Raw genomic sequence first — 16,942 nt, 5'->3', positions numbered from 1 at the left:
GAATCCCAGCACACTGAATCCCACTGACTCCACACCTGAGGTGACAAATCCTACCAGCGAAGCTCCAACCGACCCCCCAATTACAACCGAAAATCCGGGAACTACCGAAGAACCAGCAAGTCCCACTGACTCCACACCTGAGGTGACAAATCCTACCAGCGAGGCTCCAACCGACCCTCCAATTACAACCGAAAATCCGGGAACTACCGAAGAACCAGGATATCCCAGCACACTGAATCCCACTGACTCCACACCTGAGGTGACAAATCCTACCAGCGAAGCTCCAACCGACCCCCCAATTACAACCGAAAATCCGGGAACTACCGAAGAACCAGGAAGTCCCACTGACTCCACACCTGAGGTGACAAATCCTACAGCGAAGTTCCACCGACCCCCCAATTACAACCGAAAATCGGACTACCGAAGAACCAGGAAATCCCAGCACACTGAATCCCACTGACTCCACACCTGAGGTGACAAATCCTACCAGCGAAGCTCCAACCGACCCCCCAATTACAACCGAAAATCCGGGAACTACCGAAGAACCAGGAAGTCCCACTGATTCCACACCTGAGGTGACAAATCCTACCAGCGAAGTTCCAACCGACCCCCCAATTACAACCGAAAATCCGGGAACTACCGAAGAACCAGGAAATCCCAGCACACTGAATCCCACTGACTCCACACCTGAGGTGACAAATCCTACCAGCGAAGCTCCAACCGACCCCCCAATTACAACCGAAAATCCGGGAACTACCGAAGAACCAGGAAGTCCCACTGACTCCACACCTGAGGTGACAAATCCTACCAGCGAGCTCCAACCGACCCCAATTACAACGAAATCCGGGAACTACCGAAGAACCAGGAAGTCCCACTGACTCCACACCTGAGGTGACAAATCCTACCAGCGAGGCTCCAACCGACCCCCCAATTACAACCGAAAATCCGGGAACTACCGAAGAACCAGGAAATCCCAGCACACTGAATCCCACTGACTCCACACCTGAGGTGACAAATCCTACCAGCGAGGCTCCAACCGACCCCCCAATTACAACCGAAAATCCGGGAACTACCGAAGAACCAGGAAGTCCCACTGACTCCACACCTGAGGTGACAAATCCTACCAGCGAGGCTCCAACCGACCCTCCAATTACAACCGAAAATCCGGGAACTACCGAAGAACCAGGATATCCCAGCACACTGAATCCCACTGAATCCACACCTGAGGTGACAAATCCTACCAGCGAGGCTCCAACCGACCCGCCAATTACAACCGAAAATCCGGGAACTACCGAAGAACCAGGAAATCCGAGCACACTGAATCCCACTGACTCCACACCTGAGGTGACAAATCCTACCAGCGAGGCTCCAACCGACCCACCAATCACAACTGAAAATCCGGGAACTACCGAAGAACCAGGAAATCCCAGCACACTGAATCCCACTGACTCCACACCTGAGGTGACAAATCCTACCAGCGAGGCTCCAACCGACCCCCCAATTACAACCGAAAATCCGGGAACTACCGAAGAACCAGGAAATCCCAGCACACTGAATCCCACTGACTCCACACCTGAGGTGACAAATCCTACCAGCGAGGCTCCAACCGACCCCCCAATTACAACCGAAATCCGGGAATACCGAAGAACCAGGAAATCCCAGCACCTGATCCCACTGACTCCACACCTGAGGTGACAAATCCTACCAGCGAGGCTCCAACCGACCCCCCAATCACAACTGAAATCCGGAACTACCGAAGAACAGGAAATCCCAGCACACTGAATCCCACTGACTCCACACCTGAGGTGACAAATCCTACCAGCGAGGCTCCAACCGACCCCCCAATTACAACCGAAAATCCGGGAACTACCGAAGAACCAGGAAATCCCAGCACACTGAATCCCACTGACTCCACACCTGAGGTGACAAATCCTACCAGCGAGGCTCCAACCGACCCACCAATCACAACCGAAAATCCGGGAACTACCGAAGAACCAGGAAATCCCAGCACACTGAATCCCACTGACTCCACACCTGAGGTGACAAATCCTACCAGCGAGGCTCCAACCGACCCCCCAATTACAACCGAAAATCCGGGAACTACCGAAGAACCAGCAAGTCCCACTGACTCCACACCTGAGGTGACAAATCCTACCAGCGAGGCTCCAACCGACCCCCCAATCACAACCGAAAAACCGGGAACTACCGAAGAACCAGGAAGTCCCAGCACACTGAATCCCACTGACTCCACGCCTGAGGTGACAAATCCTACCAGCGAGGCTCCAACCGACCCGCCAATTACAACCGAAAATCCGGGAACTACTGAAGAACCAGGAAATCCCAGCACACTGAATCCCACTGACTCCACACCTGAGGTGACAAATCCTACCAGCGAGGCTCCAACCGACCCCCCAATCACAACTGAAAAACCGGGAACTAGTGAAGAACCAGGAAGTCCCAGCACACTGAATCCCACTGACTCCACGCCTGAGGTGACAAATCCAACGTCGGTGGATTCAACCACATTAGCTCCAACAGAATCCACCACCAAGCCTCCCAGTATTATTCAGACTTGTCCTGGATCTTCACCAAGTAGTTGGAATCCTGGAACTTCGACTTGCTCACGGCCTTTGTGTACTGAAGAGCAATATCGTGATAATGTGCACTTGCCAAGCAGGCAGCCTCATAAATTCTATCAGTGTGAAATTCCCGGACTTCCTGTTGAAAAAGAATGTCCTGGAGGAACTTGTTTCAGTTCTGAATATCGCGTCTGCGTGCATCCTTACCAGTGGAAGAACCCATGTGATGGCGTTTTGCCAGCGTGATTCATGTTGGAGAAATTTGATAAAAATGAATCGAGATCGTGTGGTATTGTAAATGAATAAAAAGTTGTTCATGTATACATGTGGAATATACTTTATTTCTTTATGTTTTTATGACTTGTAAATGATTCTATAACTGAAGAAATTTTGGAACAATCGATTGGGTTCATGCTGAATAATGTTTTTTGTTCAAGAGGTTCGAAAACAATTTCCTGTATCCCAAGATAATCATGAATTCGTGATAAGGTAGTTTCGCTATTGACGTTTAGTCGTCTGTACAATAATCAAAAAGATTGAGTAGTCTTAATTTTTCCCTATTTTTAAACAGTTATTGTAAGACGCATCAAAACTCTAAAAAATCATCTATAATTATATAAACTTTAATTGTAGTGTCATATTTTAATAGGTAAATATCGTTGTTAAGTAGTTTTTTTCATCTTTGCTTATTTTTGATTATTCTATTTTTGACTTATATCAATTTTATATATATATATATATATATATATAACTGAAATAAGTCAAGAATATTTATTATGCAATTCAAGAGACATAAAAATATCACGTCTTTATCATTCGCTTTTCTCAAGATTATGACTTCCACAATCAATAGACACACAATCAGCTACAATCGAAACGATAACTGATACCCCTTGCTAGCATGAGCCACCAATTAAACGGAAAGAGAGTGATAATCCGTCTCAAGTATTTAAGACAGTGCGAGTGCGCACTTTTATTTAGTCTTTCGAAGTCCTCTGACCAAACATACGAAAAATGATAGATAAACTCAGTATTACAGTAGCACAAGTGATATTACTCATAGCTCTTTGCATTGGATCGGGAACAAGTTCAGTGTCTGATGACGGAAAACCAGGATGCCGGACTCGATATGAGTTTACCAGGCTTTGGCGTCACTCAACAGTGAATGAAAATTTCTGGGAGTGCACAAATTGGCGCGAAGCGACTCCAAGACAGTGTCCCAAGCAAACTCAGTTCCATGAGTGGTGGCAAACGTGTGTTCCAGCTCAAATGTGGGACGAAACTCCATTTAGATCACCACCAACGAGTGCGTATGATGATGAAGACGCTTGTGAACCGCTTGAATTTGAGCCGCAATGTCCACTTGAACCTGGACCAACTGAGCCTACCCCAGAAGAGCCCACCACAGAAGAACCCTCAACAGATACCACCCCAGATGAGCCTGAGAGTACTACGGACAATCCTGTAACAGAACCCTCTACAAATAGCTCTCCGGAGGAGCCTGAGAGTACTACGGAAAATCCTGTAACAGAACCCTCTACAAATAGCTCTCCGGAAGAGCCTGAGAGTACTACGGAAAATCCTGTAACAGAACCCTCTACAAATAGCTCTCCGGAGGAGCCTGAGAGTACTACGGAAAATCCTGTAACAGAACCCTCTACAAATAGCTCTCCGGAGGAGCCTGAGAGTACTACGGAAAATCCTGTCACCGAGCCCTCTACAAATAGCTCTCCGGAGGAGCCTGAGAGTACTACGGACAATCCTGTAACAGAACCCTCTACAAATAGCTCTCCGGAGGAGCCTGAGAGTACTACGGAAAATCCTGTAACAGAACCCTCTACAAATAGCTCTCCGGAGGAGCCTGAGAGTACTACGGAAAATCCTGTCACTGAACCCTCTACAGATAGCTCTCCGGAGGTGTCTGAAAGTACACCGGAAAATCCATCCACAGAACCAGAGGAAACAACTCCACCCAACACAGAGAGCCCAACAGTACCAACAACTCAATCCCCATTCATGAAATGCCCTGGTGCTGATGATACACACATGATTGAGGGTAGTCTGAACTGTGCACGACCTACTTGCACAAATGACTTATATCAGAGTCGCATGCGTCTACCAGCTGTGGATCCTGGACAGTACTACACTTGTCTCACCCCAACTGTTCTTAGGGTGAACACTTGTTTGGAGCCGAAACATTGCTTCAGCTACGCCTTACAGGAGTGCGTTGAGCCAGAGCGATGGTTCAATCCTTGCGGAGCAGTTTAAAATATGGCAAAAAGCGTACAATATTGACGTGTGATACGATTTGAAGCCTTTAATAAAGTACTTTTATCAAATACGTTTCTTCAATCATACACCATATTTTTATGACCTTTCCAATATTGTCGAAATCTTTACAACTTGCGATAATTTCATTCGACAATGTGTCGCACAAATTCTGTCTATATTTCACAATAAGATAAGGGATGAGAATTGATCGCAAACAAAAATTCCCCAAATTTATTGCTTGACCACAATTTCCGATTATTCATTAAGAATTTCCTCAATTAAATGTAATCCAAACCTATGTGAATTGGATAATTTCCTCATGATATGAACTGAATCTGCAGATTGTCTCACTTCAAATGACGGTGATTCACTGTGATAAACTCCCATTTACTAAAGAGCATTTAAACTTTACAACAAGTAGAATTGTCTGGAAATTTTTTCTATATACCTGAGTGTTTCGAGTATTAAGTAATGCTTCTCTGTGTATGTCAATGCTATATGTTGAACTTCTAGGAATTCTTAAATATGAAGGCATCCCTGAATGAGAATTTTTGTGGGCAAAAACTTTCCCCAATGCCTTATCAAAACAACTCATACCATTGTTGACGTTAATTCTTTTATGGTTATTGCAGTGGAGGGAATTGGAAGAAAACTTTGATTCTGTTATTGACACACAGCTATAAAGACACAAATTGATAAGATTTTTATATTCCACAAATTTTAGCCATTCCGAGTATAAAAGGTACCCAAAGTCTGTTCGATCAATTCAGTTTTTTCTTAGCAGTGAAACGATAAACAACGCGAAATCATGTTAAGTGTCCTCTTGATTGTTACCCTCCTTAGCACTTTGTCTTGGGCTCGTCCTCAGTGCCGCAACCCTGATGACTTTAATCATGGGTTTGCAGTGCAGGGTAGTCCTCATCACTACTGGGAGTGTGTGGCAGTTGGAGTTGCAGAATTGAAAGAGTGCCCAGCCAATACGGAGTTTAGTGAGGAATACTTCAAGTGCTTGACTCCGGGAGTCATTCCTCCACCTGACGAAAACACTCCGCCTCTGACATGTCAAGACGGCTTCGCCGTGGATCTCTCAGTAAATCCTCCAGCGTGTATAGAATTGCGATGTGCGGTTAATCAGATTGTTATTCATCCGCCAACTGGAGTGCCTGAATGTTTTACTCTCTGCCCTGAGGGTAGTTCTGCAAATGCTAATGGCCTATGCGAAAGCATTCCTAACACGCAATGTCCTGGAGCATCTCCTGAAAGTCATCTTACCACAGGGTAAGTCTAACTAGTGTAAATCAGAATTTACGTCTTATTCTGCAAGCAATCATATCTCAAATTCCTTTCGCAGTTTTGAAACATGTCAGATTCCAAGCTGTACCGGAAGTGACCTCAGTGCCAATCGTCACTGGCCTTCCAGTGATCCTACGAAATTTTTCCAATGCAAAGGCGAGGGAAACCCAGTCGAAACCAATTGCTCGCCTAATCTTTGCTTTGACGTGAGATGGCAAGTTTGCGTCTTCCCCCATGATTGGACAAACTCTTGCTCTGCCTAATTTGTGTCAGTCAATAAAGATTATCTACAGAAACTTTTATTCCACTTCCTGTCCGTTTTCCTCTGATAACTGAAGTAAGTGCTGCAGTACGCAAAAGATCGAGATCGAGACGCAACTGGGAAGCAATTGAAGATAGTGACGCAAGTGGTCAGATGAGAGGTAAATAAGGGGAGACCGTCTGCTTCGCAAGTCCAGTGATAAGACATAATATAAAGATGATAAATGTAAATATTTTATAGCTGACAGTCCGAGCGAATGATTAGTCATTTTATTTACATTTCACTTTCACAGTGTCTCAAATTGATATACGGTCACAGGTGAATTTTCAATAGAATTCATTAGCATTTATTTTTATGACATACCAATTGGGCTCTTTGACGCAAATCTCAATTTTTGGCACCTCACTCATCACTGCTGATTTCTAATATCATTAACTCTCCAGATTTTGCTATGTTGGTGATCTCTTTACGATGCTATTGCATTATTTCAAGCGAAGAGACAGGAAGACACTAAATTTCGTGATATTATTTGAGGCAAATTCCACATTAAATCCTTGTTGTGAGATTCTCTTGAAATATCTCCTCAATGTCACAATATTTTCACTACATTGCAACCATGAACGAAACTTTAAGCCTTTCACGCGCACAACACAGTCGAAGATATTGTGCGCGCAAGAGTATTCAGCGCGACACACAAATTCAAACTAAATTGACGGAAAATTCTTTAATTGCACCTGAGTATGTGACTGGCTTGAGGTGTGTTGATGATCGTGATCTTGATTCCGATGCTGCGTGTCACTCTAACATTGAGGAGACCATTTTTCCTGTCCTCCCCACACCATCGACATGGGGAAAAGCTACACAGAACTGGTGCGCGATAAACGAGAGGAATTATAATGTTTGTGGAGTAAAAAATGATCGAACGCGTCTCTCCCGATTCTCCTTGCCACACTGACAAAATTCCTGGCGTCTCTCTTGTAAAGCCCATCCATGATACGAGACCTCGTCGATGTTTCGGTACAAGAGCTTCTCTAAAATAGGAGGAGGAGCGTGGGTGGAAAAGAATTTATGAAATCCCTCATTTTATTTTTGACAATCAGCTCCTTCGTCACAGCTAGGAAAGCCAAATGATGAAAGATTCACTGTTTTGTGGAAAATCATTCACCATATTTTATGCTCTTCGGGAAATCTTGTTCTCGTATTAATGAATTTATTTATCAATTGCATGATAAATTTGAAGAGAGTGTGAATTATTATTCAAATAATAAACAGGTTTTGCAAGGTTAAATGGAGCGGATCATGACTCTTTCATCGAATATATAAAATTCAGTTAAGTGAAGATCACACATTTTATTTATTTAATGCAATGTGTCTTTGAACTATAACTTCATATGATTACTTTTAATTTTTCATTCACACGTATTATTGAATATCAAGACGAAAAATATAAATAAATTTCACAGAAGTCCCAAAAATAGTTTTTTTTGAAAACGGTACAGAAATTATTTTTTATGTTTCATATAGCTCAAATATTCATATCTCTTAATTTATACGTTTTTGTACTTTTGCACAAATTAACACCCACTCCATAATGAAGAGCATTTAACAGGATAGACATAAACTATATTTAGACTTGAAGATACAGCGCATTCGGACAAATTAACTCCGATTATTTATGGCTTTCTGCATTGCAGTAAATTTGGTCAATTTTCACACTAATTCAAATGGAATGCAGCAAAAAATCATATTATTAGCCACAATTCTGTCAAGAAGAGAATTGTACTGAGTCAATTTGTGCTACACATAAGCGAAAAATGGATCGGAATAGCATTTGGAAGCCTTAAAATAAAGGTGTATTACTTAGCTCTCATCCCCTAGCAATCTTCCATCCATTTTGTGCTGTTCCTCAATAAATATTTGCACATCGACGGCAGTGGATCCCCACGAAGCCACTGTCGCTTGGTACTTTTTTCAGGGGTGGCAATTATTTGAAGGAAACCACCGCACACAACAAGAAGGATAAGGTATAAAATGAGGGCTTTTCGTATACTTATACTCTCGTATATCCTTCATAGAGAGAATTATGTTCATCATCAAAATTTCTTATGAGATAATTCACGAGTTTATACTTGCCGCTGGCAAAGAAAATCCCCGTTGTAATACTTCTATTGCCTCCGAGTATTATAATAAAAAAAAAATTCACCTAACATTTTTATGCCTCATCTCTCAATCGTATTACTTTTTCCCCAGATAAATGTAGGTATTTAAATTTTAAAATTGGCTTGAATGTGACTAAATTTTCGGGAAAGTTAGAGTCTATTCTGAATTCAAAAAAGTAAAGCGTCAAGTCCAATGAAACATACAGTATATTGTTGTACAAATATTTGTATTGCAAAAATATGTTGAATTGAGTAAACTTTCTGAAAATTCATCCTGCCTAAATAAAATTAAATCGATCTGAATAGGTAAGGTATTAAATTAGCTTTAGTAAATCTATTATCGCTATTTGAAGCTCCCTTAAATGGATCTAAATCATTGTAATAATCATATATCATCAATAGTGCGGATAATTTATCAGAAATATTGTATGTAAGTACATAGCAGAGGGTATAATTTTCGAATGAATGTAATTATGTATGAAGGAATGTACATATTGTACATAATTAATAAGTTATTTGCGTGAAACGCAAACATTTAACGCATTTCACGTATGCTCTAATGGAAAAACTGAAAATGAGTTCAACCAAAGCTGTGCTCGTCCTTGTAAAACTCTGAAAAGATGCACATTCTCTCTTTCCGACGACAAAACTTTCATACAAACCGACAGAAACTCACACGTGAGACTTTCCAGTGAAGTGTATGAAATCATTAAATTTTCACAGCTCTGGGCGAACTCATGTATTCGCGAGTTATTGAAAAATGAAGCTTGTCCTGAAAAAGTCCTCATAGGAGCTCAAAAGACCTGTAGAACAACACGCAGGCGCTTGAAAAAGTTTTCACCGCGTAGCGAAGAAAAGGCAGATGAACGAAAAAGATCTAGGAGTGAAATCTTCATGTATAAGATGCTCCACAAGCAATAGGCACATTAACAAGGTGGAAAGTTTTCCATATTCAGCACACACATACTCGAAATGGGATTTTGTCAATAAGTACGGGGCGTTGGGGGCGATTGAGAGAATTTTGACCTTCAGAAACTTTTAAGCTTCAGCAATAATTTTCATGTTAAACCTTTAGATGCCTTGGAGATGATGTATCATAGTAGGAATCCATCTCGAATTATTGCACATGAGAAATCATCTGAAATTAGATTGTAAATGATGGAGAAAAGGATGGGGTTTTCGGGCGAGCAAAATTGTGGGTAGATTATTTATAGAGTTTTCTCTCTTATGGCAAAACGACGCCATAATAAAAATATATCGTCTATAATAATGTCAAGGTTGATAATTTTACCCGGCTTTTATATGTGTATTATCACTCCTTCTCTTTTTTATGATTATTAACTTGATTGTAATTGATTAAGGAATCTCGTGGTTGAGTTTGTGTGTTTCAGCTTTTACTTCTCTCCAGTGCGAACTCGTTAAAGTTTTAACAATTCCGTTTTATGCAAGAAATCGCAGCTTTACTTTCTCAGATATTAAATCGATTTGCAATAAAGAAAGGGAGACCTTTTCAACTTCACAAGACATAAATCAAACGCCACATCTGTTTGCTGAAATATCCATACATAAATCATATTATAGAGAACACTGCAAATATCTTGGCATGCACCGGCATTTCTCGTTAAGTTAATGGAGCTCTTGTGGAAATCAACACCAAATTGTGCGACAAGTGGAAATTAATATGCAAATTGCAGTTGATCGGATTCTATAATTTAAATTGATCAATAATTCGCTGTGCTGCCAGCTCTTTTCGCTGACAATTTCAAGGTTCTTCAATTAAATCCGCCTGTACACACAATCAATCCGCCGGGCGCTCAGTGCAAACACATTTTATTTGTCCACGAGGTCACCAGGGCGTGTAAAGGGACAAATCAGGCTTAGTGTGTAGTGTCAAATTTGCTTTTAGCCTCATAAAAAGCCACCCGCACATTTGCATTTTCACTTTACGGCTGAAAGTTGGGCGCAAAATTTGAATGTATGTATTATTGAGCTTCCCTTTCGCTGTTCACGTGTTGCTCTCTCTCAAATTTCCACTGATAAACTTCAAAGCTTCTTACTTCGTGCTCGAATTTAGTGACAGGTCTGCAATAGAGCGATAATGCAATTAATAGGTGCACAACTGCAACACGCATATTTATTCCTCTTCAGCTATTATATGTTCTTATTTACTCAGATGTATGTTTTGATATCCCTGAAAATTCAATTTGCTCCTCCACTCAAGTAAACACTTAATTACTGAATCAAATCGAATTAGAGTCAGTCTAATAGTGAGTGAACTTTCCGTTTATTCTCTTCCTCAACAATCTCCAGTGAATACGCAATTTCGTACGTATTTCACGCCTTTTCATGCATTCTCACCCAGCCAGAAACAGGCAACATTGAGAATGAGGGACATTCCACGAGGGGGGATCCACTCAACCATCCAATTACTACTCCAAAAGTGTGCGGTGAGGAATTGAAGAGGTGAAATGAATGTGCGTCAGACGTCGGCAAACACATGCATCCACCTTATACAGGTGTTGCTTTTCTCGCGATGATTTATTTACACCGCTTTCCCATTTTCTTTTGTCATTTTTCGCCTCCCTCAGACCCCCATTTTCAAGAGCACATCACACATACTTGAGGCTTTCCCACACATCAACCCAAAGCGACATGGTTGATGTTTCCACGCGTTAGAGCAAAGGTTCCTGCTTCAAAGCGTGCCAACTGGAAGGAGGACAGATTATGAATCTCAAGTTTGGGATCTGTTCTGAATCATTCATACTAACGCCATTATATATAACACTCATGACGGAGAATTAAGATAGCATATTTGATATATACCTTTGTATCTTGGCTCCAGAAACTTCCAGAAACTTTACTTTCTTTGCCCTTCGTACGTCTTATACAGATATAATCTATGTCCAGGTAGTCCACAAGGTCCGCATTATTGTTACAGAGAGTTTGACTTTCAGGAGAAAGAACAGGTGAACCTCGACCTCATAAGCATTACAGCAGAATTAATGAATCCATTCGCAAGTATTGAATATTCCACTCACTGAGCAAGTTGATGAAGCACTTCTTCGTTCGCGATTAACCTCGTCTTTCTAATAAGAAATTTCCACGTACCACATGACATACAATTTACAAAATTATCCACTTAGCTCCATTTCACAATTTCACTGGCATTACAATAATTACACAGCAAAGGAAAAGCCCTGTTTTGTGTGTGTGTGTATCACACCGTTTCCGTGGGTTTGTATTTAGTAATTCAGTGTGATTAAGTAAAGTGAAAATGGTCCTCTATATATATATATAAAGCTTCTTACTTCATGGATTACGCGTGAGATGAGAAAAAGCTACAAATTTCCACATTGAAAATGCAGTGAAATGTGCAAGGGAAGCCACGCAAACAGCATGAGGTCCACAGAATGCGAACTCGGACGATGGGTGAAAGGATAATTAGTGAAATTACTTCTATTAACTCGCAGTGTTTTATCTAAATAGAGCTTTAAATAATGCAGTGTTATTCGAAACTACGCCAAAACATTCTAATTGAAAAGACTATGGAATCACGTGGTGACGTCCTGAAATATCATTCATTGTCCTCTTCATTTGTTAACAAAAATAACTCGCCCCAATGCACCTCGGATGAAAGGTGTGTGCAGCATTATGGTTCAAATTTCAAAGTGCTGTGGAAAATGCTCATCTAATTTTCTATGTCACAGAAACAATTTCCATTTTATCGCTCTATGAAATTTCACAATGTTATTCGCCACTGTGGCATGTTGGACACCGCATGAGAGAGTGAATGCACGACACGACCATTACGAGCCATGTGCGTCATATGTACATATATTGCACACATGAGCACCAGGTACACCGCTCTGCAATCATCCACCTCAGGGTGTATTTTCACGGACTGACTTGACTTTCAAGCTCTCTAATACTCTCAACTCCGCATAAGGGGGTGAGAATTGTTATTGTGGTGCAATAAATAAGGGAATTCATTTGCATAATTTGCGTGAATGCATTTACGGACGATGTTGGTGGAAAGAGAGAAAAATGGGGTAAATAAAGCCAAAGTATAAACTACTTTTGTGAAGAAAGGGAATGCGCGTTCACAAGCATATGTGAACTCTGAGAGAAATACAAATGTACTTACATTATAAAAAATTGTCAGAATTCATAGTTTTATTTGAAAACTTTAATAAAAATGACTTTAAATGTATATACAAAAAAGTCTGAGCACATCAAAGAATGATGCAATAATATTAAAAATTTTCAACTCCAATCTGATTTACAACTTTTATTCATTTTATCGAGATGAGCACAACAGGAAAATCGTATGCACATAGCAAATATTTTTTAAAAATTATTCATAAATAAATTTCCTTGAGTTGAATTTTCCAGTTCACCTACAGTATTGTTGGTATGAAAGTGTCACAACGGCTTCTCCTGGGAGAATTACTTATTTCCACCGAGTCAGAGTTTTCCAGAGGAAAATTGCAGCAACACGACATACATAATGTACAATCTACTGCATGTACACCTGAGAATATTAATCTCACAAAACGTTTCGACTTGGAATTTGCTGAAGTATTTATCACAATCAGAAATGCAAAATTTATATTTAGTTTGCATTTCTCAGCAGTTGAAAAATAAGCTTAATTAAATTTTATAACAATGAAATTTATCCTGAAAAAAACGATTGTGAATTTTAAAGTTTTCGCAGAAGAAAAGCTGTACTCTGCTCAAACAGGAAAAGTAAACGCCATTGGAGATGACAGATTAGAAGGAAAACTAAACCTTTTTGCAAATCTTAGAAGTAGGAATTAATTAATAATGAATTCTCAAGGACTCAGCAACGGAAAAAACAAATTAAGTAAGTAAATTAAAATGATAAAACCTTAAAAACAGTCATCAAGTGTGGGCAGTAATTTAACAGTCTGCCAGCACATAAAATACATTCATGTAACAGGTACTCTTAAAATTGAATTGATTCAAATTGAATGTTTTTCCTCCATGTTTTTCTCACAATTTAATATACAGACAAAACATCAAATAGACACCGGAATGAAATACACGCAGTAATTATGAAATATAGATTTTTCCTTGCCGTGATCAACGCAACCAAATAGCACTAATTCTTCACGATATATTTACATAAAGTGTCAGACGGAAGATGATTTAATTTTTATATTTGCAGATCGTTTAGATAATTTATATAATTTTATTATTGGGAGTATGGCGTTCCAATTGAATGAGCCAGAGGAGGGAGTGAGAGCAAAAGCTGCGAATTTAATTTTAAAATTCTCTGACGTCTTTCCACGAGGAATCTTATGGGACATCTTATCTGTATAGTAGGTGGAGAATACCAAAATTATATTCATTCGTTCCTCTGCTTTGATTGCCACATTATCTGTCTCGCACTCATCATAAATTACACTTGGGTCTGAAGAGTGGGACAGGAAAGAGGTGTATCAATATAAACTGAGTTACACTAGAAAGTTAGGAGTATATAAATCAGCCACGAAACAATAAGTTCCTCGAATCGATCCTTCGCCCTAAAAGTGGTTTTCTCACACTTTCGCTCTCTGACTTGTTAATGATCATGAAAGGGGTTTGCGGAGAAATTACTCAAGTGTCCATATGAGAATTCCCTCGACTCAAATCACCCCACTGATTGTCCCCTGACGCAAATACGAGACAAGGAAGTGCCACTCACCGAACGTTGGCCAAGGTGTGTCGTCTGTTCTTGAGGTAGCGACTGTGATACTTCTGCAGATCCCCTATGGAACCCTGTTCGGCCTGCATCTTGGGCAGTAGCAGCAGAGCCCCTGAGGCTCCCGCTGTCAGCTGCTCGCTCCTGGTGCCACTCGATGCGGTGTCACTGGAAGTGGTTGAAGTGATTGACCTGTTTCGCGGCTTTGCGTGTTTCCGCTGATGCTTGGCACGCGGCGACGGCGACGTAAAATCGTCTGGGACGCAGCGGTCGTGAAACTTGACGGTGGCCCCCTTGTTTGGTGTGCTGTTTGTGAAGAACGCTTTCCGAGCGGTACTGAGATCTTCCTGAGACTGCTGTCGCGAAGTCTCCTGACTCTCCTCTTCCTCCTCAATATGCGGAAGAGGCGATTGCTGGGCTGGCGCGAAGCGCTGTTGCTGTACAACTGTGGCGTACGACTCCAAAGTCACATTGGTCAACTGTTCCTCGTCAACGGGTGAATTAGGGGGGCTTGTTGCGGGGGCTGCCGAGCCCCCGCGACAAGGTAGGCAACACCGAAACACTGTGCCCCCCAGAATTCAGTGGCTCCGTCGGCGACACTCTGCCACGCGCTCGTTCACACACTTTTGAAAATGTTTCAGCACACCCTCGTCGCGGAAAAACACAACTAAATACAAACACAAACACACACTAGCTCCTCTCAACCTCCCACTGGATCCTCCAGATCCACGTGGATTCAGTCACGCATTCAGGGGCTTAATAGCATTGTCCAGAGGAGGTCAATGGCGGGGACCGCTCACTGCAGCCCCTGATCCGGCTGTTCATCGCGCGACCACGACGGGTTGCAGCGGAACGCCAGGACGGCCACGTCAAATGCCCCAGTTGCATTGCCGGCTTGACAGTTGGCATGCGGGCTCCACTCGCTGCTCATGCACTCATCCTCCGGCGGACGCTTCCTGGCCAATCGCCCGCTGTCGCCGCTCACTTGCCACCTGCGGAGACAAAAAGAGGCGCATGAGAGGAAGGAGTACAGCTATTAATAGGACGAGAGATGAGGCGTCTAATTTTGTATCTGGATCTGGAACACCTTTGGTCCCCTTCACCACCCCATCTATCCCGAGCCACCCACAAACTTTTCCTCTCCACTATATGTAATTTTCGCAGTGGGTCTCGCACTCGCCCAGTCGCATGAATAACATGATGGGGTTGCTATTAATAGACAATTTTACAATATATTAAATTTGTTGTGAGATTTTGACTCCGGCGGGAATGATTTATTGTTGTACTAAGTCTGCATGGCAAGGTAGACGGGGCGAGTATTCGTTGGTGGGTGGGCACACAAGGGACTCCTTTTGCGTCGATAATGAGGAACAACGGTAGAGGATGTCCATCAATTTAGACAAATTGCCAACAGCTCAAAATAACGACGGGGAACAAGCATGCAAATTTGCGATGAACATACCGAGAAGAGAAGTCTGCCAGGGAGAACATTAAAATTAAACACAAACTCAAAATCATAAAGTATCCGATGAATAGGAGATTATTTGTCAGTTTTATTTCTGGTTTCGCGAAATATTGATTAGTCGGAGTGATAAAAATGTCTGGAAGAATTCAAATGTACCCTTCAAAAATTCACTATAAATACTGCGATGAAATTCGCTTTCTTTACAGTGAGAAAACCGATAGTCAAAACGACTTGTTGCGTTTCCCGCCCCCTCGATTAGACGAAATGGGCGAAATCCATCAAAAGGAAAGAAAGAAACACAGCCGAAGAGTGGGTAATGCTGGGAGAATATATTTCAATCGCTGAGTAAACAAATCACATTCCCTCACTTCACTTACTTTCATCACACCCAACGCGGTTTCTTTATACAGATACGGATGTATGGCTTCTTATAGATTCCAAATTGCGAGTCCGCGAATCGAGTTGCGACCCACATAGAAAGGCGTTAATAAGAAACATTGTTATTGGTCGATGATCATGTTTCAAAATAGGAATATTTTAGATTTATTGCTTCTATAGATTTTGACTAATGGATTAATTAGCGAGTCCACAGAAAATCTTGGCGACCATTTGGAGTTCCGCGTTTTCGCCTAATCACGCTGTTCGTGGTGCGAAAGAAGACTCACTCCATTAAGAGAACCGCGACATAGTCTGGCAGAAGGCCATATGACGAAATCCATGGGAAAATTGATTGATTTCTAATTTTATTCCAGGCAAAATATTTGCTCAGGGTGTCTGAAAATTCATGCAGACGCGAAACCAAGTGACTGCCTATATCAACAGCACCTTTTGCTCTCTATACAGTCACCTTTGCACGATTTATCAGCGCTTTTTCCATCATGAGATTGATGGTGAAAGAAATTTTTCAACCCAGTGAAATTAACATTTGATTAAAGGGAAACATGAAAAGCAGAGCTAAAACTGCCACTTTAAGCAATTTCTTATTCTTCATTTTCAATAAAAATTGAACAATTTTTGGCGGATCAAACCGAGCATTTTTATGTGGAATTAGAATATATTTATTGCCCAAGATAAGTCTACAGACGGGAATTTCAATATAAATCAACTCAGTCTTCGAAATTTGTCGCCAAGTCAAAACTCAATTTATGCTCCTCTCCTTTGCTCTTTCATCTCTGAAATATTTTGGCGGAAAATATCAAGAATCTTTGG

The 16,942-nt window shown here is 41.5% G+C and overlaps 3 protein-coding genes across 3 annotated transcripts in view; 2 read left to right on the top strand and 1 right to left on the bottom strand.

The window, feature by feature from the left end:
- Window positions 1–14,811, bottom strand: part of LOC132263342 (cAMP-specific 3',5'-cyclic phosphodiesterase) — a 77,765-nt gene extending 62,954 nt beyond the window's left edge. Inside the window, exon 1 of the mRNA XM_059763058.1 lies at window positions 14,272–14,811. Coding sequence (XP_059619041.1) covers window positions 14,272–14,360 — 89 coding nt within the window. The 5' untranslated portion in view covers window positions 14,361–14,811. The remainder of the gene's footprint in view (window positions 1–14,271) is intronic.
- Window positions 2–3,051, top strand: LOC132263386 (mucin-2-like; the record flags this gene model as incomplete). The annotated part of the gene is made up of 5 exons (XM_059763122.1): window positions 2–142; window positions 260–361; window positions 474–794; window positions 892–1,691; window positions 1,760–3,051. Coding segments are annotated over 5 exons (2,430 nt in total), but the record flags the coding sequence as incomplete, so codon positions are not given.
- Window positions 3,269–4,879, top strand: LOC132263344 (uncharacterized). Its single transcript, XM_059763064.1, has one exon. It carries the CDS (start codon window positions 3,594–3,596, stop codon window positions 4,845–4,847), a length of 1,254 nt encoding a protein of 417 aa, XP_059619047.1. The 5' UTR covers window positions 3,269–3,593; the 3' UTR covers window positions 4,848–4,879.
- Window positions 14,812–16,942: the final 2,131 nt, after the last annotated feature.

The sequence above is a fragment of the Phlebotomus argentipes genome, unplaced genomic scaffold (assembly GCF_947086385.1).
Source record: "Phlebotomus argentipes unplaced genomic scaffold, Phlebotomus argentipes genome assembly contig_15, whole genome shotgun sequence".
Taxonomy (NCBI): Eukaryota; Metazoa; Arthropoda; class Insecta; order Diptera; family Psychodidae; genus Phlebotomus; species Phlebotomus argentipes.
This window is presented reverse-complemented; position numbering and strand designations above follow the sequence as displayed.

Coding starts and splice junctions, on each gene's coding strand:
- LOC132263344 (XM_059763064.1), top strand. CDS start 3,594: ATGATAGATAAACTCAGTATTACAGTAGCACAAGTGATATTACTCATA.